Below are 26,160 nucleotides of genomic sequence, written 5' to 3' on the forward strand. Positions count from 1 at the left end.
CTGCCCTGTCATGAACATAACTCTATGCTCTGCAGTGATTTGTAAATACAAAGAGTATAGCTCGAGCTCAGGGGGATGAGGAGACGTCTCAGACTGTTCTCTGTTAACTGATTGATGATAATTGCTTTTTATTTGGCAGCGGATGATTTAAGTGTTGTTAGTCCACAAATAGCGAAGCCCTAGAATGATGATTAAAGGGGATTAAAATTAAGGGTGACGGGTGTGGGCTTGTTTGGAACACTCATATTTCCTTTCCTTATGTCTCGGAGATTTCATCTTCAAAGTAGTGGACTTTAAACTGGACTTTGAAATCTGCCTGAGGGACTGCTGTCTGCTCTTAACTTGGTTTCGAGTTATACAGAGCTATAGCTTGAGCACACCCCAGACTGTAAGTGGTCCAGTTCCTCTGAGTTTATTGCTCACTGTTTGACGGTACTTTCTGTGTGTACAGGTAAGCGGAAGACAGAGCCATATTTAGACTGTCCGGTGCGTCACCGCTGACTGCGCGCTGCGGACTGTTTTGACAAGTGCGGGACTTTATTTGTTATTAAATGGACTAACGGTGAGGATGGAGCACTTCTGGCGGAATACTGTCTTCACTTTAATTGTCATAAGTAAGTACCAAACTTCTGTTTTGGACTTTAAAGATGTTAACACATTTTTTTCGCCGCAACCCTTTCGAGGGTGATAAACAGCCAATCCTCGCTGGGAAAAGCGGCGATTTCATAGTTTTTCAGAAGATCTTTTTTCCCCCTAAGCTGTATCAGTTATTCGATGTATATTTGACTTCAGCCTCTGAACGGTTTTTGCGCATTTTGAACACATTGCAAAACGTGTGAATTTCACCGGATGATTAGCCAGGAGATTATTTTTAATGAGATTTCCAGCTTTTATTCGTCTCTTGTAGAAATAATATCATAGTCAAGGCTCTACGTTATGTGGATCATAGAGGAAATAACTAATATTTTCACATACTGCTCGCTATCGCTGCCCTCCAATGTGTGGCAGCTGTGGAGCAGAACATGACAGACATTTTTAATCCGGTCCTTATTTCTGTTCCTGTTTCAGTTGTTATTCATGGTTTTTGGGTTGTGCACGGGACGCAGCGAGCTGTTTTTGTGCTGCAGGTACACGGGCGTGGCAAGACACAAGACTGGTGAAGGTTTCGTGAATCCTCTACCTGCTGAGAAGGGAGAGAGGCAGGCTGAAAGCTGAGCTCTGCTCTGCCTGTATGGGCTTGTGGGTCTATTGCTGCACCAAATTATTCTACCTGAGGGGATTCAAATGGATGTGTTTGGGAATACAGCCATCTCTTTAGAAACAGACTGATCCGTTACAGCTTCTACTAACTCAAACTTCAACTCTTCGTGAAATGTATGAACTCTGAGTGTGTGAAGCTTCTTAATGGTCTGCCTTTCTCACTGAGTTAAGGGGATGCTTTTTTTAACAGAGCATGAGCCACAGATGCCTCAGATTGTTGCTGAAGATAAAACTGAAGCTGTATTACTTATAACCCTGTTCTGACATCAAATGCAATATGAAATGCAGATAGATATTTGTGTTGTCACACTGTGATGTTAATTCCTCTTTCCCCTCCACCAGCTGACAGTATCTGGCAGGCACAGTCCTTCAACCTTGGTACTGCAGGTGCCAAGATCTTTAGCGGAACAGCAAAAGAAGAGTTTGGTTACACAGTCCAACAAGTGGAAAACAATCAAGGCAAATGGTATGAATTTCTGTCATCACATAAAAAAAACTTCTTGAATCAAAGAGGTTTCAGTGTCATCGCCATATTTTCTTGTCTTTAATGTTTTATAACAAAAACATTAAGCTGCTATAAGCCTTCAAGCGGTGTGCATATTACTTTGCAGTTTTCCTAGAAACAGCATTAAAAGTCGGGAGATAATGGCATTCACAGAGGACAGGTTTGAGGTCCTCGTTATTAGCCTGCACGCTACAACAGGCTCAATTTGGTGTTGCGCAAAAAGGTCGGACGTGCATCACAGAGTGGTTGGCTCCAAACTGACTTAAAAGCTTCAAACAATTGTACACTTGAGAAAAAAAATCCTGTTGTTGTACACAAACTTTAATATCTTTGAATCAGTGCGCGTGCAGTCACATCATGTTATTTTCAAAAGAATCAAGTTGGAAACAACAGCCTGTAACTGCAAAGAGATGGAAATGGAAATGTTCAAGCCACTTACTGGCGCACAGACAAGTCTCCACATTGCTACGCTACCACCAAGTTGAAGCAAGTTTTCAAAGCAATACATTCCATTGCAAAAAATGTGGCCTAGTCATTATTCTATTGCAGCATCCAACAGTAGTTACAAAAGTCTTAACTATTGAGTCAACAGTTCACACATTTTTAGTTTTTAAGTGATGCGCATGGAAACTGCAGTGGCCTTAGCTGATTTCATTACATGCTTTAAAAAGGTGCACTTTATTGTTGTTAAACAGCTGTTGTTCATCTACAGTTCTCACACCACTCTTATAAGGGTTGTAGTGTGGAAACGCTGCCATTTCATTTCCCGTGGTATCACTACTGAGGTTGAGCATTTTCACAAAAACATGAACATGTAACTAAACATGTGCTGATATTACCTGTCACGTATAACAGCTGATAAATATTGAATAAGGTACAGACTTTTTTTTGTCCCAAAATGTTTAATTTTGCACGTTACTATACTGTTTGAAACCGTCTTCGCCAATTTTTATTATACATGTGTAACAGTAAAGTAGTAATAAAATTCATTACTGTTTAACATTAGTTAAACAGTAATAACAACTAGATGTATGACTGTTGTACACTCTGAGTCACCATTTGTCAGAGTAACTCACCGCCTGAAAGAGTGACCTATTTGCGTAACTTGGAAATACAGAATCTGATAAAGACTACTGATTGCACGGTGCATGGTAGTCCGCAAACTAAACAGGAGATACACACTATTACACATCATACCATATATGACAGAATGATGAGTGCCTCTTCCTGTGCCTTGTTGAACTCTAGATTTTGAGAAATGTCTAAGTAACAGCAAGAAAGAGCTGGATGTTGTGGGAATAAAGTACATGAAGTGGATATTTTCTGTTTTAACTTTGATGTTTGTTTTAAAGAATGAAATAATTGAATTATCCACATATGTTATTAAAAAGAGCAGAAAAACTCAGTGCTGCAAGTTCATAGCCTGATTAAAAGAAAATCAGTTTTCTGTATTTTACGTGAAAATGTTTGTGTTTTTGCGATTACCAAAATTTCCCATACGTAGGTAAAGCTTTAAGGATAACGCCAACAGTGCATGTTTTTTTGGGTTTTTCTTTTTCCTAGGCTCCTGGTTGGTGCTCCTTGGAGCGGTTACAGTCAAAACAGGAAGGGGGATATTTACAAATGTCCCATCACAGGATCCAAAAACAGCTGTGATAAGCTCAATCTTCAAGGTAAGGTTTTTGATGTTTGTTTCACAAATAAGAGGCTACCTTGCAGAGAAACACACAAGAAGTCATTCTGTCCTTTTTATGTTTCCAAATTCGTCAGACGTAACAGTTAAATCCAACAAAGTTGTAATAACTTCATATATTGAGCTTTTAGAAGCTTTTTCTTCAGGTTGTAGAAATTCTTGATGAGAACTGTAATCTGAACAGTAATCTAATGATGTCTTTGCCACTTTTTTACAGATTCTGTCAATGTTCCAGAGGTTAAAAATGTCAATGCCAACATGTCACTGGGTTTGACTCTTACTCGAACGCCTGGTGACAATGGTTTGACGGTATGTTTGTTTGAGTGTGTGCAACTTCACACAAAGGAAATAACACTATATCACTGAGCATAAGGAGAGCTATTTCCAGTCTATATGCTCAGTAATGTATTTTTATAACCACCTCCGTGACTAACACTAACACTAACACAACTCCTTATTCGTTACTTCATACATCACAGCTCTAATAAAGACCTTACCCTACACCATTTCCTTCCTATTTATAAGTTGGCACAAACTGTGTGTGACTCACTCCAGTGACAAAAAATATGGGTGGTCTCTTTAGGGAGCTAGACTAGAAAAGCAGAGCTGGTTGTTTAGATTGGATTGTTATGGAGTTGTTGTAGTATGTAGTATGTAGCCCATGCTAGATGAGCCTGTGATGAGCTGTGTACTGATATTTGAAGGTAAATATGACCCTTAGGAAACTGACAATACAAATGATAATTAAGAATTTCACTTTGGTCTCTGGGTTGCAGCCAGAGACGGTTTGAGGATCTAAATTCAAGGTTCATGAGGAAGATATAGAGTGTCTATGAAAGTGCTTGAAAGTGGGACTTCCACAGTGATGTAAAAATAGCACCCATGATGAAAATTGTCCAGAAGTTTCTTGAATGAGAAACTGTCCAAAATGATCAAAGCATGATATAATATTTATTGTAGGTTCTTTAAATGGCAATATAAAGTGCCTTGAGCCGACTGTTGTTGTGATTTGGCACTGTTTAAATAAAACAGAATTGAAGTGATATCAACTGAGGGCATTAGTTGATATCACTTCACCTAATGTTGTGTTATATATATTGACAGGAAAAATGTTCATACACAAGATATCACTGGAAACCTTTAAAGATACTCATAACAACAAGCTTTCTTTAAACTTCCTTGTTTCTTCCTCTGTGGTTGGCTGATACAGACATGCGGTCCACTTTGGGGTCAGCAGTGTGGCACTCAAAACTTCTACCCAGGAGTATGTGCCAAATTGGATCCCGTCTTTCGGCCTCAACCTGCCTTTTCTCCAGCTGTCCAGAGTAAGATGTTTTAATATGCTGTGTATAGTTCATTATCTTTCTTGTAGTACTTGCCTTTTCATGCAGTATTCCCTCAATACTAACTAAAGGAAATACAGCCTTTTGTTAATCTATAGCTCTTTAATTACCAGTTTCAGATAGATCCCGGTGCTTCTGGAAAATCTGACAGAGATCTTACAAAACATTTTTAATTAATGACTAAGTTTGAAATATTTTTTTCTCCAGACAATGTTCTTCATTTTTCAAGTTCCTTCGTGTTTCATTGTTAGTCATATCTTTTGGTTACCTTCTGTTTTACTGTGAAGTTGTTGTTTTTTTTGTTTTCTTGTGGCCTTGTTGTGGTTTTGATTCCTGATTTTGTTTAAACTGTTGAAAGACACGAAAATATTAACAAATGGTGAAGTGCAACTAGGAGTTAAATATGACATATTATACCAAGCAAGTGTCAGAGCTCAAGGCTGTGGCTGAATGAATGATAAATAAATGCATTGCAAGAGCACAGTTTATTTAATTACTACTGACTTTTTCAGAGTGTGGAGGGCCAATGGACATTGTGATCGTTTTGGATGCCTCCAACAGCATTTTTCCTTGGGAACCCATTGTAGAATTCCTGAAAAATTTATTACCCGCTCTTGACATTGGACCCCAAAGTACACAGGTGACTATGCAACTAAAGCTGTAAGTCAATAGTTTTGACTTACAGCATTGGTAAAAAAGAAATTACATCCACTTTCAATTATAAGGTTTTACATTTCAGGACATAATATCCTTGTAAGAATCTGGTAATGTCCTTACCAGAACGTAAAATTAGATAAATACAACCTCAAATTAACAAGAACAAATTACAGTTTACATGATGTAATAACTGAACAAAAACTAGGCCAAAATGCTGAAGCAGTGTGTGAAAATGTATATACAGACCATGAATCAGTAAGTTGACCACATATGACTTTATCAGTCTCTCACATCATCGTTTGAGGTTTGGCCCGTTCTTTTTTACAAGGTCACTTCAGTTTATTGAGGTTTGCAGCTTAGGATCATTGTCCTGTTGCATGATCAAATTTTGGCGAAGCTTTAGCTGTCAGACAGCTCATGTGGCTGCGAAACAAGCCCAAATAATCACCCCTACATCGCGGTGTCTGTGTCTAGTTGTACATAAACTTTAATATTTAGCACACTAACTGAAACCAGAATGTGAGATGGAGCTCTTGGTTTATTTTGCAGTTTTTCTGAGCATTGCAGGTTTGACCTTGGGTTGAATGTCAACTCCCAGATTGGCAGCTGTCTTGAAGGTTTTAGACAAGTGGATAATCTTTTCCTTTGTAGCCTGATGGATTTCAAATTGTTTAGCAATTTTAAACCTCCCCAGATTGGCCAGTAGTAATGTTTGCCTTTTAAAGATCATTCCTAATGTTTCCAAGAAAATTGCCAAAACTTCCTGTTCCTACTTACCCTCTTAATTTATATGGAAGCAGTTAGAGTATACTTTTTCCACACACAGGATTCAAACAGATTATTTTTTATAATGTCCTGATATGTAAATCCCTGTAATTGGAAAAGGGGACGCTTTCGTTTCCACATGACTGTAATTAGTCTTGTTTCTTTCTAGTTTTCCTGTTATCATTATTGCCACAGTCTGTAATTTGATGTAGAATTTTTTAACATTATTATGCCAGGTTGGCGTCATCCAGTATGCCGTGAACCCCAAATTTGAATTCAAACTGAATCAGTATCAGAACAACAAAGACGCTATTTCTGCAGCATCTAACATAAAGCAGATGTATGGGGAAATGACCAATACCTTCCAGGCAATTAAGTTTGCCAGGTTAGTTGATTTTTATCACATCAGAATCATGTATTTGTTTCATTTATCCATAAATAAATCCAATAACCTGCCTTGTCCTCTCCTTTCAGCACTGATGGTTTTAGTGCCCAAAACGGCGGCCGACCAAACGCTGCCAAAGTAATGGTGGTTGTCACTGATGGTGAATCACATGACTCATCTATGACAAAAGCAGTTATTGCCGATTGTGAGAAGAAGGGCATTACCCGCTTCGGTATTGCAGTAAGTGCTCATCTACCATTTACGCTGATTATTCATGAGTAAAAAGTATGATCATAACACTGAATTTCAGGTAACCAAGTCACATATTTAAGATAAATTTCCATGACTTGAATCATACGTATTATGTAATGGTGACATTTCCTCATTTTCTGCATTTAAGCATCCTTTGTTTTAAAGAACTGCTCACTTTATGTGCAAACTCTGACAAGTGTTTGAACTGCTAGCAAGTATAGAACCAGTTTTATAGCTCACCTTTCTAACAGTACTTGCTAACTGCACAGTACTGACCTGCATTAAATTCCTTTTCTGATAGTTTATATTTGCTCATTAATTTGCTGATTTGATTTGTTACTTAAACTTATATTTACTTTGTCCAATCTGGAAATGCTGTTTTGTTTTTTGTTTTTTTTAAATAATAATAGGTCTTGGGTTATTACACAAGAAATAACATCGACACAGAAAAGCTTATAAGTGAAATCAAATCCATCGCCAGTTCACCCACAGAGAAACATTTCTTTAACGTATCTGAAGAGGCAGTCCTCTATACCATCGCTGGAACTCTGGGCGACCGCATCTTCAGCATAGAAGGTACATAGAGGATTATGCCATTTCCCATCCCGTTGTTGTGTTTACTGTAACTATATGCAGAACATATAGTCTATGTGACAGTGGATGTACAGTGCCATGAAAAAGTATTTTCCCCCATCTTGATTGCTTGATTTTTGCATTTTGTCACTTAAAATGTTTCAGATTATTTCCTTTATTAAGAGGAAATGCTGCCCAAACCTGCCTAGCCTTGTCTGAAAGAGTAATTACCCCCTGAACCTAATAAGTAGTTGTCCAACCCTTGGCAGCAAGAACAGCAATGAAGCTTTGTGATACCTGTCAATGACTCACTTAAATCCCAGTGGAGGAATTTTGGCCTCCTCTTCTTAGGAGCATTGTTTTATTTCAGGAATACTGGAGGGTTTTCAAGTCTGAACAGCCTGTTTGAGGTCATTCCAAAACATCTCAATTTGATTTGGAGGTGGACTCACTGGTGTGTTTCGGATCATTGTCCTGTATAATCAGCGCTTGAACTTCAGACCACGACCTAAAGGCCAAATATTCTCCTTTGGGATTTTCTTGTAGAGAGCAGAGTTCGCGGCTCCATCAATTATGGCAAGTCGTCCAGGTGATAAAACAGCAAAGCAGTCCCAGGCCATCATACTGCCACCAGCATGTTTGACTGTTGATATGATGTTCTTTTCATGAAATGCTGTTAGTTTTAGGGCAGATGTAGCTGGACTCTGCTTTTTTTTCTTCTTCTAAAAGTCTGGGTGATTACCAAGATGTTTTTTGGCAAATTTGAGATGAGTCCTTGTGTTCTTTTTGGTCTTTTTCACCTTGGAACTGGATGCCATTTTTGCTCAGTTTCTTTCTTAATGTTAAATTGTGGACTCTGACCTTAACTGAGACAAGTGAGGCCTGCAGTTCTTTAGCTGTTATTCTGGGTTCTTTTGTGACCTCCTGGGTGAATCATTGGTGGACTCTTGCTGTGTCCCAAGGTTTTAGCAAACGCTTTGTAACTCTGTCCAGTGACTTTGTTTCTTATCTGTTCTTTAGATTGTGACATGATGAGTTACCATTTGATATCTTTTAGCCTAATAAACCTTTATTTTGTCAGACAGGTTCTGTTTAAGCAGTAATCAAAAAAATCATTTTTCTTTGTCCAGTGTGAAAATTTGTTTGATAATGTGAAACATTTACATGTGAGAAATATGCAGAAAACTAAGAAATCAGGAAGGAAGCAAATTCACTGCACTGTAGATTAATTTCATGATATGTCTTTTCTAACTTAAGATCTTAACATGTGAGTTTTCATTATCTTTATGTTACCGCTTGTTATGTTTGGGTTTTGATTCTGGTGTACACATAATGCTTTGTTCCCACAAGGCACTGGAAAAGGGGCAGACAGCTTCAAAATGGAGATGTCCCAAGTTGGATTCAGTGCTCACTATTCCAGCAAACAGGTACCCACCCAGCCAAAAAATGAATCAGATTAAAAAAGGGTAAAGGTTTGTCAGACATCTTTTTTCTTGCCTGCTAAGCTGTGGAAACATGTGCAAAACCACTTTAAGAATAGCTGGTTAAAGTGGTTAGTATTTGTATCCGATGGATCTGATCTGATTTATGTTATATGTGCATATTGGTCATGCAGTCATGTAGTGGTGTAGTCTTTGTTGCCTAGATTTTGATCTTCTCTCTTTAAGGATGTATTGATGCTCGGAGCAGTGGGAGCCTATGCCTGGAGCGGGACTGTCGTACATCAAACAGGGTCACAAGTACATATTCTCCCTCTTTCAGCCTTTGAAGATTCACTGCAAGACAAAAACCATAGTTCACTACTGGGTAGGCATTTAATTCTTTATTTATTGGAGCAAATCTATAATACAGTTTGACTTTGTTAGATAACTGTTTGCATAAAACACTACAGGGATAGGTGTAATGGATGGCTATTAGTATTAATACCAATACGTTTACACTACAACTGCATGGCTTTGAAAGCCACATTGGAGGCCTATGAATTTATTACATATGAAGTTTTTATGTTTCACTCATTTCAGTCCAATCATTGTACTTTTCAGGGTAGAGCCTTTGTTAAGCAGCTTCGCACAAACCTGAATCATTCAAGCATAAAAAGGCATTTAACTCAAGGGATGAACCAGTACATATAGCAGATAACTTAGCAAACACTGAATTTTAAATTCTATCATTGCACACTTGTTACGTTCTAGGTCTAGGCGTGTCCTGAACGCAACAAAACATTGGCCCACCACACTCCACCCAAGCAAGAACACAAACAACAATCTCTTTTAAAATGCTAAGCAGCCATTTATTTGCTTCAGCAGTGAGCAGTGCCAAAAATAACAAACAAAACTCCCTAATGGTCCCTATGCTTTCTTACCCAAACTGAAAACCAAACAAAAGACAATTCCCTTACCTAACTCGCTACATGAAAAACAGGAGAAAACGTAATCAACAAAAATGGCTTCTCACGCCTACTAGGCTGCTGCAGTGAACAATATATACAAGGTGGGGGGGGGGGGAATACTCAATTGCTACTTTACAAATCTATTTACAAAACTAAGACACCAACACCACAATGATCACAACCCAATGACAAACTGAAACACAGGGCTTAAATACATAGAGGGAGCAATCAGGGAATGGACAACAGGAGGGAAACACAGCTGGGGCAAATCAGAACTGACGAGACAAGGAAGCGTAAACTGAACACACTGAGATAAGACAGACCTTCAAAGTAAAACAGGAAACACATAACAGTCACGCCTAACACAACACACTGACAACATTGGATCGTAACACACTGTTGTTGCTCGCAGCGTATCACAAACAAACACATAATTTGTTCCAATTTCTTCAGTCAAATCCATTAAAGATGCCAAATATAGCACAGCTGGACATTAAATAATGGCAAAATAATACAATATTTTTGCAACAACGAGGTGATTTGCAAAGAGCTCTTAGCCTTTGTAAATCCAAAATTTGATCTCGTGTTTACAACGTCATAGACTGGCCCGGTATGAATTTGCTTTTTCAGTTGTATAACAAAATGAACTGTGAGACAGTGTGTTAAACGTGTGATGGCACCCCTAAGTGATAGCAATGAATATTTTAAAACAAACACCAAGATTCTCAGTTTTGCACTGTGGTTAATTCGGTTTCCGCTCTGAGAAGTGGCAACCTGATTCAAAAACATGTGGGGGCAAAAAAGGCACCTGGGCTGAGGTATGCCAAATTACACAAGAACTGGACCAGAAATGAGTGGCAACATGTCTTAAAGAGTGATGATTTAAATATACAGTGGAGATGAGGAGAGGGGTACAACTGTGAGTGTCTACAGCTGTAGAAGAAGGTGGTGGTTGTGTCAAGATTTGGGGATGCAGTTCTGCCAATAGTTTTGGGGCTCTCATCAAAATTGATGGCTTTGTGAACGCAGAAAAGATTTTGATCGAATAAGTCCTTGATTTAAAAAAAATTCCCCAGATGTTTTCCTTTAATTTTGAGCTTCTTGAGACAGCGGGGGCATGTACAAACTGCTCTCGAGTGATATCACCCTTATGAAATTTTATAGTGCTTGCTGAAGCAGGACACCTTTCTGTGCCATTGTTCTTATTCATAAATAGTTTAGTAAAATCATTCACAGCACTGCTACACCCAAAGTGCGCCTGACTAGAGGTCTGAACAGCCAGAATAACTGAGAGCACCATTGTTGTTGAATAAATGTAGAAGAGTAGTTATTAGCAGAATTAATTGAGGACTTGAGTAAATCTGTGTTATTGTTCTACATTCTGCCACTTACCGAGTAAGAATATGTAAAGAGTTTATCTGTCAGTTGGTGAATGTTGTCTTTATGTTACTTTCCAGGTTACTCTGTCACCACAATGCGTGTTGGACCCAACGAGTACTTTGTGGCTGGTGCACCTCGTTCAAACCACTCTGGACAAGTTATCGTCTACACTGTCGATGCTCAGAAGCAATCTCATATCATAGACTCGCAAAGAGGAAAACAGGTACTGATCTGATTCAAGATGAGTGATTCATGTGACGTGAAGTGTAAGGATCAGAGTTAACCGTTGTTAATTGGTTTCCCAGATTGGCTCATACTTTGGAAGCGTCTTGTGCTCTCTGGATGTAGACAAAGATGGGACGACAGACTTCCTGCTGGTTGGTGCGCCCATGTACATGAGTGAGCTAAAGAGAGAGCAAGGCAGAGTCTTCCTATTCTCTGTCACCAAGGTAAAATTAACCACTGACTACTATTTTAGTTCCATTTTGTGGTATGGATTTCCTGCACAACAGTGCAAAAGAGATTGATCGACATATGCAGACAGGAGCAGATATTCTGCTTCTTTTATAGATTTGTTTTTAATTTATATGTTTAGCTTCATCAGCTGCATACAATCTCCATCTTATCTTCTGAAGGGCATACTGAACGAGAAGGGATTCCTTAAGGGTCCACCCCCAACCATGGATGCACGTTTTGGGATGGCCATCTCTGCTATTCCTGACCTGGACCTAGATGGTTTCAACGATGTTGTAGTTGGAGCACCGCTGGAAGAGAAAGAAAAAGGTGTTATTTACATCTACAATGGAAAGAGGGACATGTCAGGTGTAGACTTCTCACAGGTACAGTACATATTACTAACATTTTTAATAACAATACCTTTTTACATAACATATGTGAACATAATGGGGTTTTCTCTTTTCAGAGAATTCTTGGCTTCAGCCTGGATCCTCAGCTGAAGTACTTTGGAAGGTCTCTAGATAGCTATAAAGATCTGAATGGTGATGAACTCCCTGATATCTCAGTGGGGGCCTATGGCAAGGTGGTGCAACTCTGGTGAGTTAAGCAAGTGCAACTCAGGGGAAATATTATGGTTTAATATTATGATTTTCTACACTGTGTCGCTTATATCAGTCCGTGTTTTTAGTCATTTCAAACTGAACTTTTTCTCAGGTCCCGTAAGGTGGCATCTGTGACAGTTAAAGCTTCTTTCAATCCTGATAAAATCAACATTTTCAACAAACCCTGCAACATTAATGGTCGCATGCTTTCATGCTTTGACACCAAACTGTGTTTCACCGCTGCATTTAGACCTGCAACGCCTGCTGGAACAGTCGGTAAATATATAATATGTACACATGTGCACTCCTTTTTAAAGTAATAGGCTTGAAGGATTTTATACCAGACTAACATAGAATTCAGACACTTATGCAGATGTTTATGACAGGGTTTTTTTGGGTTATTTTTAAACAAGCTTAGTCATAAATCATGATTTCAGATACAGACAAATCAAATAACAAAGGCAGAAGTTGTAGGTATTTGGGGACTGGCTCAGTCTGAGTCAGCCTTGTTGTTTCTCTTTTCAAACTGGGTGGTGGCTCTATGCTTACATTAATCAAAAAGACAAGTGCTGTAAGTAACAAGTTTATCATCTGATTCTCAACAGGAAAGCAAATCAGTCCATTTCCAGAAAGTCTGATCAAGATAATCCAAACACAAAAGATTGACTGCAGGGACAAAATGTGCCACACATAATTTTTGCTTTTTTTTCAGATATTACATACAATTTGACTCTGGATGCTGACTTGCTGTCTTCAAGAGTGACATCAAGAGGAATGTTTGTAAAAAATAATGAACGCCTTCTGAAAGATGTGAAACAAGTACCATCTACAGGCCTGTGTCAAGATTACAAAGTTTATGTTCAGGTAGTGGATTGTGGATATATTACACTACATTTTCCCCCAGAATAGGTGTGAATTATTTTGAAAAAGATCCCTTAATTTGTTCATACACTTTGTATTCAACAGGAGACACCAGACTTTGACAACTCCCTCAGTCTGAAAGTAGAAATTGAACAAGCGGATCCAAATGCGAACCCTGTCCTTGACAAATTTTCTGAAAATGCTTATCAGTTCTTTGTAAGTATTTGACACCCAGCACGTCCCTGATTCTAAGTTTATTATTATTATTTTTCCCCTCATGCTATGCCTACAGGAAACAAATCAAGTGACAGAAGACCTTATGACGAAGCTGTAAAGTTGTTTGTACAGTCATTTTAAATAACATGTTTTACCTGTGAGATGATTACTGGCTGGTTTCAGTAAGTCATGCTATGCTGTTATTTCCCAGCAGCATGATTAAAGCTCACCCAACTTACAGACATGTAATCATTTCCGTTTATGATGTCTGTTCTGTTGGAAATGCGGTTTTAGAAAAACGCTGCATCGTTTGGCTGAATTTGCTGCCGTGTCGTTGTTTTAGATCCCCTTCACCAAAGACTGCGGCTCTGATGAGGTGTGCAACAGTGATCTAGTGCTGAGTGTGAAGACAGATGCAAAGACATCCGGGTAAGAAACACTGAGCTGGACAAGGTAAAATATGCCATGTGCAGGGATCGTGACACCATGTGCTGTGAATATTTTTGTTTTTTGAGTTTTCAGGTAAAGATAGGACCAGTTTTGTTTTGTGAATCTACCTGATGTGTAATGGCAGCCACAAGATTGTGTGTGGCTGTGTTTTGTCTTTTTGTTTTGTTTTTTTACTATTTGTGTGATTGATAATTGTGAAAGGCCCTGAAAACAATACATCAATAAAACAAATTATATGTAATTGTGGGACCAAAATTTACAAACTGTGCATCAATTTTTGTTCAGTAACATTTATAGACATTTGTAGTTCTTTTTCCAAGCAGAGACGTCTCCTCCTACTGGCAATTAGAAAAAGTTCAGGTTTAAGGTACTTTGCATTTGCTCTGCCTTTTAAAACAGGTGGCTACATCCTTCTTTATATATGAAGCATTATTTCGCTATGATAATAATAAATCTTCAATAACTTATACAGCCCAACTAATTTATCAACAAGCCAGTGTTTGCAACCAGTATTAGCTATATGTTGATCTATTGGTATCAGCATTTATGAAGGCTGATAAATGAAAATGATCAAATTAAATAGGCAGTGGGAGAAGCGTCCTGCAAACATGCTTTGAGTCTTGATGTTGCAAAGTTTTTCCATGAGGGGAAAACTTCCCAGTGATAACACGTGTTTGTAATGCCACAAACTCTTAGCACAGTAATGAATAATTAGACATAACAAATGTTAGGCAAATATTTTATGGTTTATGGTGGACACATTGTAAAAAAGCAGAAATGTATTTTTATTATTATTTTTTCATTACTGTGCTATGATGGCTGTGGAGGAGATCAATATACAAGCTTTAAAATGTATGAAATTACAGTTTCAAAATGTATGTGTTTATTCACATTTTCCACATTTTGTCCCGCTGGCCGATTGAAGTCTTTGACAGGCCAGTTCTGGCCCCCAGACTTTATGTTTGACACCCTTACCCTACATGTTATAGTCCAATAATATTGCAATACCAACCAAAAAAAAAAGCACCTTTGTTTTTCTAACAGGGCTGAAATCTTGGCAAGTGTAAAGTAACTATGTGCACCATACAAGAAAGAAATGCTTTTAACTCTTAACAAACGTTACAAATGTTTCTGTTTTCTCTGTTTTACAAGTCTGCCTTCATTGCTTTATTGCACATATTAGAGCCCATAAAATTGCTGGATCAGACTCTGAAAAACATAAAAGATTTTGGCTCCTCGGTGTATTAACTCACATGAATACGTAGGAAGGACTTTATACACTCAACAAAAATATAAACGCAACACCTTTGTTACTGCTCCCATTCCCCATGGGATGGACGTAGAGACCTAAAATTCATTCCAGATACACAATATAACCATCCCTCCCAAACAGTGGTCACAAATCAGTCCAAATGTGTGGTAGTGGGCACATCTGCCATATTGAGATAATCCATCCCACCTCACAGGTGTGCCACATCAGGATGCTGATCTGACATCATGAGTAGTGCACAGGTGTACCTCAGACTGCCCACAACAAAAGGCCACCCTGGAATGTGCAGTTTTTTGCGCTATTGGGGGTCTGGGGACCCAGAACCGGTCAGTATCTGGTGTGACCACCATTTGCCTCATGCAGTGCAACACATCGTCGCATGGAGTCTATCAGATTGTCAATTGTGGCCTGTGGAATGTTGGTCCACTCCACTTCAATGGCTGTGCGAGGTTGTTGGATATTCATGGGAACGCTGTCGTATACGCCGGTCAAGCACATCCCAAACATGCTCAATGGGTGACATGTCCGGTGAGTATGCTGGCCATGCAAGAACTGGGACATTCTCAGCTGCCATCTGCCCTGAACAATGTGAACCATGATTCATCCGTGAAGCGCACACCTCTCCAACGTGCCAGACGCCATCGAATGTGAGCATTTGCCCACACAAGTCTGTTAAGGCGACGAGCTGGAGTCAGGTCAAGACCCCGATGAGGACGACGGGCATGCAGTTGAGCATCCCTGAGACGGTTTCTGACAGTTTGTGCAGAAATTGTTTGGTTGTGCAAACCAATTGTTCCAGCAGCTGTCTGGGTGGCTGGTCTCAGACGATCTTGGAGGTGAACCTGCTGGATGTGGAGGTCCTGGGCTGGTGTGGTTACACGAGGTCTGCGGTTGTGAGGCCGGTTGGATGTGCTGCCATATTCTCTGAAACGCCTGTGGAGACGGCTTATGGTTGAGAAATGAACATTCAATGCACGGGCGACAGATCTGGTTGACATTCCTGCTGTCAGCATGCCAATTGCACGCTCCCTCATTGCTTGTGGCATCTGTGGCATTTTGCTGTGAGACAAAACTGCACATTCCAGGGTGGCCTTTTGTTGTGGGCAGTCTGAGGTACACCTGTGCACTACTCATGATGTCAGATCAGCATCCTGATGTGGCACACCTGTGAGGTGGGATGGATTATCTCAATATAGCAGATGTGCCCACTACCACACATTTGGACTGATTTGTGACCACTGTTTGGGAGGGATGGTTATATTGTGTATCTGGAATGAATTTTAGGTCTCTACGTCCATCCCATGGGGAATGGGAGCAAAAACAAAAGTGTTGCGTTTATATTTTTGTTCAGTGTAGTTTTGCAGCTAGTATTGGTTTCTGTTTTGTGCACTTGACTGATTGTTTCTCTTAATTTTAAGAAAGGCAACACAAAACTGTCTAAGGTGGTAATTAAGATTAGGTAAAAGAAATCACCCTTAATAGCAAGCAACTTTTAGGGAAATAAAGGGGTAAACAACTTTAAACTTTCCTTCTCATTCTGAAAAATACTCTTGCTGTTACATGAAGAAACATAATTTGATCTCTTGTGTTGCAGCTCAGCACCCATTCTGGTAAGCCCTAATAGCCGAGAGCTGTCATTTGAAGTTGTTGTGAAAAACAAAAAGGAGAATGCATACAACACGCAACTCGTGATAACTTTCTCCAAAAATCTCTACTACTCCTCCATCTTTCCTCTGGTAAGCATGCCTAATAAAAACTACTTATGTTTACATGATGCTAATGTGAAAAACAACATGCTCTTTGAGTAAACTTTTTCAAAAGAATTTGTTTCTTATTTTCTCTAAAGTGTATGAACAGCAATAAATAAAAATAAAAAGCAGAAAAAAATGAATATTAAAGCAAGAAAAAAGCCAGTGGAATAAAGTCCATAATGTTGTGTACTCTGCTAAATCTATGCCTTTACAGACAGAGGATGTCAAATGCACATCACAAACAGAAAAAGTTATTTGCCATGTAGGATATCCAGTATTAAGAGAAAACCAAGAGGTAAGCACAAAACCCCATAAAGGAAAAAATAATAAATAACAAAATAAAGTTGTAAACGTTCTCTAATCTTTTTGCATATACATGTTTTTGTTTGTGAAATATTTGGAAAAAATATTGTGTTATTTCATTACAGGTGAAATTTCGCATAAATTTTGAATACAGTCTTGAGCAGCTGGAAGATAAAGCCATTCTAAAATTTGTGGCCAAGAGGTACACTGAATTATAAAGAAACTCAGCTCCAGTAATCAGCTTTATTAAAATTATTAGTGATTAATAATGTTGTCTCTTGCCTTTAAAGTGACAGCAAAGAAGAGATAGATACAGACAATGAAGTGGACTTCTCCTTTCCTGTTCAGTATGATACTGGGATTAGTTTATCCAAGTGAGTTTTCCTTACCTTAATATTACTTTTTCTCATTTAGTCTCAAAGCGTAAATCTGAAAGCTGATATTAATGTTAAAACATTCATTTCATGTACTTTTTATTCTAGGCACCCAAATATTAATTTCTTTGTGGCAGATGCAACCACTCCAGTGTTAACAGTGAAAACCTACGATGATATCGGCCCAGAGTATAACTTTAAAGCGGAGGTGCGATAAATAAATCAGTCTCATAAAATATCATCAGAATTCTTACCTTTATTTTAACAAATGTATCGTCTGTAATGCAATTTATTTACAGGTTTCTACAAGTTACCTACCCGTGAGCCTTCTGTATCTGACTATTAATCTGCCAATGACCAGTAAAGGTGGAAATCGGCTCCTGTACATCACCAGCGTGGAGGAACAAACAGTGAGTTCTCAGTTTCCAAAACCCAGGAACGTTCAAGAAGATTAAAAGCTGTTTATGTCATTATCTATTTGTTTTTTAAAAAGGAATGCAAAATTAGAGTGCCAAAAACTAAGTCCACTTGAGTACCGGTAGGTTGTAGAACCACCTTCAACATCTTGAAGTAATCATTTATATCAACATGAGAGACTTTATCAGTCTCTCGTGTTGATGTGGAGGAATTTTGGCCCACTCTTCTTTACAGTGTTGCTTCATTTCATTGAGGCTTGCAGGCATTCAGTTATGCACAGCTCTCTTAAGATCCTGCCACATTACTTGAGTTGTGTTGAGGTCTGGACTTCTTTTGGTTTTCAGCCATTCTGTTGGAATGGGAATCAATGTCCTGTTGCATGACCCAGTGTCAACCAAGCTTTTGCTGACAGATTCACATTAGACTCTGGAATACTTTGGTATACAAAAGAGTTCATCATCTTGTGGTTTCTTCATTTTTGTTTCTTTTTCATACAACATCTGCAACAAAATTGTCTCTTTCTGTTGCTCAGAAGTCAAATTTCTTTGTGAAACCGATGATGGCATTACTCAAGGTTGGCCAGCTTCCTCTTTCCCAGCCACAGATACTTGCAGATTTTATTTTTTCTTTGCGAAATTTCTCACCAATATCACTCAAATCAAGTTCATATATGTCTGCAAGTCTTACAAGCTCATCTTTCGTACAATGATCCAGAAAACCTCCACGTGGTGCTGCAACAAATTCCTGTATCCCTTCCGTGATTCAGCTTAAGGCCCACATAAACACTAATAAAGACAAAAGTCAGTGTTACTCCGGGTCACTTCAGGTCAATGCAACATGTCCCTTAAGTAAAGTAGAAGCACCCCCGTGTTGACCTACTCCAATAACCCTGGCCTTCATGCAGATTAGCTTTGGGCTATTTAAACACTCAACCTTGTTGGAGGCTTGACTGGTTTAGTATAGTATACTAAACCAGTCAAGCCTCCAACAAGCTAGTTACTCACAACTAACTGGTGCGGCAGTGGAGCCACACCAGCGCTCCACTGCTGGCAGATGAGACTTGCCAAACACTGTCACAATGTTTGAAATTGATTCACGCGCAGACCAGGTATCCTTGGTAAAGAGAAAATGCGTTTATTTACAGTGAGATACCAGGTGAGAATATATATACAGTGTGGCAGGGGAAAGGGTCCAGGGGGAAGCAGGGATTAATCCAATACATGCTCTCAGTGGGTTCCAAACACACACACGCTTGCTTGGGTCCAGGGCAGATCTATATACACACAGAGAAAGAAGTCCAGGTTAGGGATAGTTGCAAACTCTCAGGTTCGGGTTCAGAGGGGCTGATGGGTTAACAATCCAGCGAAGGATGACACAGGTCCGCCGTCATAAATAGTGCTCCAAATCAGCTGGGATCGGCTGCAGGTGTGACGGTGAGCACAGGTGCGTGGGCCAGGGGCGGGAGCCCGTAATGAGCACCGCCCCGGCAGAGGAGAGAAAGTGCAAAGGAAAAAAAACAAACAAAACATGTTGCCAAAAACAGATTCAGCCAGCGAGGCACGGGGACCATGACACACATAGGCCGAAAGGATGGAAGTGCAGAGCGAGTGGTCAAAGTTTAGAAATGAAAGAGTGTACGTTGTTTTCTGTTATGAATGTTTGTGTTTCTATTGGTTACCAAAGCTTTACTCCCAAATTTGTTTTTAATTATCAGGCAGCGTACAAATTCTTCAACTTTTACTGGATTCAAGTGTTATATCTGTACAATAAATGATAGAAGGCTTCTCCTCCTTCTGCAGGGAGGTTCAGTCAGCTGTCAACACAATCTAGTCAACCCTCTGAAGATCGGTGAGAACACTCAGACTGTGTCCTTCTCTGCGGAGAGCTTCAGAGGAATGGAGAAGCTGGTCAGTGAGATATTTATACAACTGTTGCTTTTAGCAGGAAGTTATGCACAATTCCAAATATGCACATCTGCACATGTGCACAGAAATCTTTTGACGCATAATATGGAAGAAAATAGTTTGTATGCAAAAGATGATGGTTTTGATGCACTACTTCTGTTTCATATTTCCTACATGAATAATAAAGCTATTCCTTTTTTTCTTTGTTTACATATAACCTTACAGTATATGCAGATTCCACCTTAAATAATATCACATTGCTTTTTTTTTTTTTTTTTCTAATATTGAGTGTTGTTTCCTGATGTTTTTTTTAAACTAACAGGACTGCAAGAGTGCAAACTGTGAATCTATAAAGTGCATCCTCAAAGACACTAAAGTTAAGAGCACCTACTTTGTGAACGTTAAAACGAGGATCTGGAACAGCACTTTTATTTCGGTAAATATCTTCACATCGATTTTAGAAAGATGGTCTGCTTTTATTATCATTACATTTCTTAAGTTATTGATTGTGGAATTAATCAGTTATATTAACACAATTCGTGTAATTTGTTTTATGTTAGGCCACCTATCAGACCGTTGAGCTGACCTCCAGTTTGGAAGTGAAGACCGACAAACCTGATCTGCTCATTATCACAAACAAACAGCTGACTGTAAGATTATATTTCAGTTTTTTACTTTGCTGCTTAAATCTGACTAACATGATGCTGTTTGCTTAAAAGAGCAGCTCAGTTACTCCAGCTGATGAGCATACTCAATTGTCCTGATCATTTTCACAATTTTGTATGCAAAGAGCAGTGTAAAGCACACGAGTGCTCTTATGTAAGAATATTTTATTCATTTATTTTTGTTTATTTTGTTAATCATGCCATTTCTGGTTTCATTTTAAACTATTACGCCTGGATTTGATGGAGACAGACAAGGCAATGATGTCTCCTGTTCTCTTGCACTCTAGCTTGGGTTGAGAGTCAGCAAACCTGGAGAGACGGCCGATGTTCCAGTTGGCGTCATAGCTGGCAGTGTCATAGCTGGACTGTTTCTGTTGGCTCTGGCTGTTGCGCTGCTGTGGAAGGTATGTTTTTGTTTGTTTGCTTGCTTTTTGTTAAGATGTAGAGGAACAACAGTAGGATATGTAAAACTTAGGATGATGTACATTTGTAAAATGAGCATTTCATCTTTGCTGCACCCTGCTGCCATGAACAGATATGGATGATTTTAAAGAAATCTGCAGCTTTAAGTTTACTGATTCCAAGAGTTCCTCACCAATATGCTACATAGCACAGGGATATAAGAAAGAAAACAGTTAAAACTGGTAACTGGTCTTGTAAAAATCTGTGGAAGTATTCTTTTGGTTCACTTTTTCTGTCAAACTTTTCTTTCTAGTTTGGATTTTTCAAAAGAAAGTATCAGCAGCTTCAGATGGAAGATGCACAGCACAATGCGCAGGGCGATGAGGTGCTGTGAAGAGAAAACCCACAGCTTTCTCTTTCTTCTGGTACTTCTCATTAGTTCTTGTAAAGTGTGAATACACTGCAGCTCTGCCACTGGAAGCTAGGCATTTTACTGGAAACTGGAGCCTCAGTGTTACTGGGATTTAATGCTTTGCACACTTTACAGAGAATTATTATCAGTCTTTACTCTTTGTGGAGTATTTGCACTGACTTTGAAATGTATAGGTTAAAAACTGTATTTTTCATTTTTTATTTTTGCTAACATTGGCACCCTTTTGTACTGCAGTGATTTTGAAGCCTTTGCTAAAATCTTTGGTTTGTTTCCCCTTTGGAGTTTTACACTGTAAAAGCATCACTTTTAAGCATTACTGTCTGTTTTGACGAATTTCAGTCAACACTCTTTCAATTAGAATACTTATGAATGTAGCAATTTTGTCAAAACATTTAACTTTTTAAAGAAGGCAGTAACTCTGTAGTAGGGCTGGGTATCGTCACTGATTTCTAGAATCGATTCGATTCCGATTCACAAGGTCCCGAATCGATTCGATCCACGATTCGATTCAATTCGATTCAATTCGATTTGAATCTGGGAAATTTTGCCTCAGACAGTCAGAAATATTAGAATTCAGATCAGTACATTAACATATTTTTGTATCTATAAAAAGGAAGCTGACACTCACAAGACTTTATCAAAGGTGTGAGCATCACAGCAGAGGCCTTTGTGTCAAAGTAGCTGAAGATAAAACACAGAAAAACATGAAGGTGATTTTCCTGTTCTGGGATTTTATAAAAATATTCTGCAGTACATCAAAAACGAAACAAAACCATTAATCAACTTATGAACATTACCTCTGAAGTTACAGCGGTTTTATTAGAGACACAGCGTTTTGCATTTTGCATAATTTTAAAAAGTTTAAATTTGTTCAGAAGCCTATTGAACGGCAGAAATTAGGTTTTCTTTTCGGAAGTAAGTAAAAGGGAAAAAACAGCGGCCGACAGCCTGTAAACAACAGTAGACTTGTGATAGCAAGCAAGCGAATAATGCAGAAAACAGATTTTTAGACGGGAAACTGTTCTTGAAGTACAGACAGAGAGAGAGAGAGCTGTGCATCGTGGTGGAAGCAAAACAGTAAAAGTCAGAGTGAATTCATGACGATGTTTATGTGAAGCGTAGTTTGGATCTTCTTTTGCTGCTGGTTCAGTCAATATTGTTTGGAGAGACATCAAACTAACAGCTTTAGAATCAGCGCAAAAAGGGCGTAAACACAAAGCGCGGACCCGCCGAAACATCAAAATCAGCGAGCTGTCGGCTTTCAGCCCCGACCATGTCCGTGCCGTCGGGTGAGAAAGGCGACGTCTCACTGATTCTGATCTGCGGGTCCGCGCTTTGTGTTTACGTCTTTGTGCAGAAGCTGTGTACCTGCTCTCATTTACTGTTTTAAATGTTTGGTGGTTGTCGAAACTGAGATTCTGGCATTTCAGGCAAAATAAATTTATATTAAAAAATCGATTCAGGATTTTAATGAATCGATATCACGTTATCCAAGCCAGAATCGATTTTAATCGATGAATCGATTATCAAAACCCACCCCTACTCTGTAGTACAAATTAGTTTGAGATCTACTGTCATCTCTGCCACTCAGGACTGTTTTTTTGTAATAGGACTAGTGATATCAGGAGCTTATATGCAAAACAGATACAATAATTATCATGCAAAGTGAGTGAAATTTGTAATTACTGTGTTAGTACTGTATATACTATAGAATCAAATCATCGGGTTTCATATTTGCATTTATATATGGAAATGTTGTTGACAACATGGGTCAGTGGGATATATATTTGTGTATTTGTATTGTTATTGATGATATTTGTAAAATCCCAGTAATATCACAGTTATTCAGGTATGACGAGTTTGGTAGAAAATTGCTTAAGGCTGACCATTTATACATAAGTGTGTATTAGTCTATTTATTTTGTCGGTGAATCAAAGAATGGTTTCCATATTTAATTTCAGATAACAAATGTATAGCCAGACCAGGGATGGTGCTGTTAAAAACTGGATGTCCTTTTTTTCCCAGCACACAGCATCAAAATCCCAAAGAATTAACAACAAAAAGCAAAGAAGGCAGAATATTTCATAATATTTCACACGCAGCCAACACCCATGTTTCCGATTTACAGAAAAGATTGAATGACGAGCCAAACATGTGCTGGCACTACTTTACCACAAGATGGCAGCATGTTTCAAATGACGTGTTGGCAATGTTATAGTCTGGTTTGTTTGTTTTTTCATTACTCAGTTGATGATTTGGATGCCCCACATTCTTATTGAATTGTATTTCACAATTAAGGAGTTATATCAGTTGTATTGCTTTTCTCCTATTTTGTCTTCCATCACCCTGCTCCTCTCCTCTCCTCTGCTCTCCCCTCTTCTGACCCTGCTGCTTGGATCGCTCCAGTACAACTGAGTTTCCCCTCAAACTCAATTAATTCCCTCTCACATTTTTGACTGTCAGGTTCTCCCACCGTTAGGTTAGTCTCTCCCTTGACTGTTTAGGAATGTGTTTCTGAATGTTTTCCTTTGCAGCAAGCCAACGCCAGTACCCAGCAGAGTCTTTAGTGTACATTTTGTTGGATCTGACTCAATGGAATATGCTATTTGTCTCTAATAAGCAGCATATTTTTTGTGAGTTTAGGCTCGAGTCTCCTTGTTGGAGAGAATATATAGAATTTGATAAATGACTGAACTACTCTGTTTCACGATTACTCATAGGCTGTGGCGTTGTGAAACAACCTTTGGATTCTGTCTATATGTGTACAGGGAGCAATGTGGAAAGAGTTGATGAAATGAGATACAGTGAAAGTGTTTGTATACCTTTTGTAAATTAATTTCTCTAGCGTCTTCCACATGTGATTGGCGGTTCCAGCCAAATAAATGATTTATATCATAAAGGAATGATTACTCACAGATTCCTGCAGCGTTCTTGTAATTCAGCAGGTCGTAGCAAATGATTTAATAAGTGCTGGTCTTTTTTGCACTTTGTAAACTCTTGAGCACTACCTGCATTTCAACTATAAACTCTGCATTGTGAAACCAAGGTGCTGATTGTTTTGTTTTTTTCCATTTCTCTCTTTAAACAATAGAAAACTTTGTCTTTTCTGCACAAATGCTCAAGGTAGATTATAGATTTCTGTAGATGTTTGTAGATACAGACATGCAGTATTGGAGCCTAATCTTTTGGGATTTTACCACAAAAATGCCTGTTCAAATGAAAATGGATGCCCTCCATGATATCAGAAGTGCATGGAGCTAATCAGGATTTTATTATATTCTATGGCAGTGATTTAGAGTGGCAAAACATTCCAGTCAGTACTAATCACTTGCTTCATGGGCCTGTTTGAACCAAATTCAGCTCAGAGCCTGAGCCCTGCTTGTCCCTTTGCTTATGCCATTAATGGCTTCAGGACCAGAGCCAGCACTTTAAAGTTGATACAACAGGACAGAAGAGGGCTTGCATGTTGAGAAGTGTTTTTGGAAACTTCAGATCTTCAAAGACACTGATCTCACAAATCATTCACACCAGACACTGAATGATTCGTTGAACATAATTTAAATGGTAAATGGTAAATGGCCTGTATTTATATAGCGCTTTAAGATCAAATGAATGTTTTCTTGATTTGTTGAAATGAAGAATTGTCTCACAATGAATTAAAAGTTCTCAAAAAAGTAATATATAATATATACATAACCTTTATTTGGCACATTTGTTCATTTTGTTATCAAAAGCCAATTTTTTGATCACCCAACAACAACAACAACAACCTTTATTTATAGAGCACATTAAAAGCCTAGGCATACCAAAGTGCTTTACAGAAAAACAATAAAATAATACAGTTAAGAGCATTAATATCAAATATAATAAGAACAGCAGACAATGTTCACAGTAGAAAGCCACTAATAAAATGGACTACAGCACATAGATTATAGCAGACCCAGTGCCGCATGATAGAGAACACCAAGAATGAAGGAATAGTAAAAAGTTAATGCAATAGGTCGCAGTTAACAGTCAGCATTTAACGAGTAGAAAAGGCAAGTTCAAAAAGATAAGTTTTAAGGCGTGCTTTAAAAGAAAAAATAGAATCAGAATCCCGAATGCCAATCGGGAGGCTGTTCCATAACTCAGGTGCAGCAAAGGCAAACGATCGATCGCCTCTAGATTTCAACCGAGATCTGGGCTGAACTAACAATAACTGCGAGGATGACCTTAAAGCCCTGGCAGGGACATAAGGGTTTAAAAGTTCCTTAAGATAGGTTGGTGCAGTATTATTGATAATTTTAAAAGTAAGCAGCAGAATTTTAAATTGAATACGGTATTTGATAGGCAGCCAATGCAGCTCAGCAAGAACCGGAGTAATATGGTCAAGATTTTATTACCAGATACTTTAGTCTCTTGATAAAATCATAAATCATCTGTGGCATTTATGCATGATTCAGAAAAGTGTCCTTTAAACAGATTATACATATTTGATTATAGGGACCTGCAGTAGTTTTCATTACTTAAAGATGTTTCAGAAAAGCTTGGCTGAAATGTTCAGTCTTTATCCAAATATGCAAAAGTGCATAAAGCTCCGGTGATTACTCTGATAACAGTCAACATAAGCTATAAATCATTTTGATAACAATTTTCTGCAGAGGGGTTAAAATAAGATTAAAAATATACAAATATTTGCCATCAGAGGATCAAATAGCTGATAAGGATGCAGAAAATTGTCAAAATATTTGTTCTGGTCTCATATTTGCTGTATCATGATTGTTGACTGAAGGAAATGAAGACGATTGCAAGGTCTTTTATGGGGGGTTTGTGTTAAAAACTTGTTTTGCACTGAAAATCAAGCAGTCAGAAAAA

At 38.6% G+C, this 26,160-nt stretch overlaps 1 protein-coding gene across 1 annotated transcript; it reads left to right on the plus strand.

Moving 5' to 3' along the window:
• The first annotated feature begins 513 nt into the window (after positions 1 to 513).
• Positions 514 to 24,351, plus strand: itga2.2 (integrin, alpha 2 (CD49B, alpha 2 subunit of VLA-2 receptor), tandem duplicate 2). Its single transcript, XM_085475985.1, has 30 exons — positions 514 to 614; positions 1,603 to 1,726; positions 3,329 to 3,438; positions 3,676 to 3,767; positions 4,669 to 4,783; positions 5,314 to 5,441; positions 6,460 to 6,608; positions 6,698 to 6,848; positions 7,271 to 7,436; positions 8,784 to 8,860; positions 9,101 to 9,239; positions 11,280 to 11,425; positions 11,508 to 11,651; positions 11,838 to 12,041; positions 12,125 to 12,255; positions 12,373 to 12,536; positions 12,973 to 13,124; positions 13,227 to 13,337; positions 13,681 to 13,766; positions 16,652 to 16,793; positions 17,023 to 17,103; positions 17,237 to 17,313; positions 17,402 to 17,485; positions 17,594 to 17,693; positions 17,785 to 17,895; positions 19,702 to 19,809; positions 20,129 to 20,242; positions 20,367 to 20,456; positions 20,759 to 20,875; positions 21,187 to 24,351. The coding sequence occupies exons 1-30, from the start codon at positions 569 to 571 to the stop codon at positions 21,265 to 21,267; spliced, it is 3,540 nt and encodes a 1,179-aa protein (XP_085332111.1). The 5' UTR covers positions 514 to 568; the 3' UTR covers positions 21,268 to 24,351.
• The last annotated feature ends 1,809 nt before the right edge of the window (positions 24,352 to 26,160 follow it).

This window comes from Copadichromis virginalis, linkage group LG12 (assembly GCF_057382275.1).
Source record: "Copadichromis virginalis isolate Kocher_CV1m ecotype Utaka linkage group LG12, C_Virginalis_male_GT1.1, whole genome shotgun sequence".
In the NCBI taxonomy this organism is placed as follows: Eukaryota; Metazoa; Chordata; class Actinopteri; order Cichliformes; family Cichlidae; genus Copadichromis; species Copadichromis virginalis.

Coding starts and splice junctions, on each gene's coding strand:
- itga2.2 (XM_085475985.1), top strand. CDS start 569: ATGGAGCACTTCTGGCGGAATACTGTCTTCACTTTAATTGTCATAA. Junction 6,609..6,697: donor CAGGCAATTAAGTTTGCCAG/GTTAGTTGATTT, acceptor CTCTCCTTTCAG/CACTGATGGTTTTAGTGCCC. Junction 6,849..7,270: donor TTACCCGCTTCGGTATTGCA/GTAAGTGCTCAT, acceptor AAATAATAATAG/GTCTTGGGTTATTACACAAG.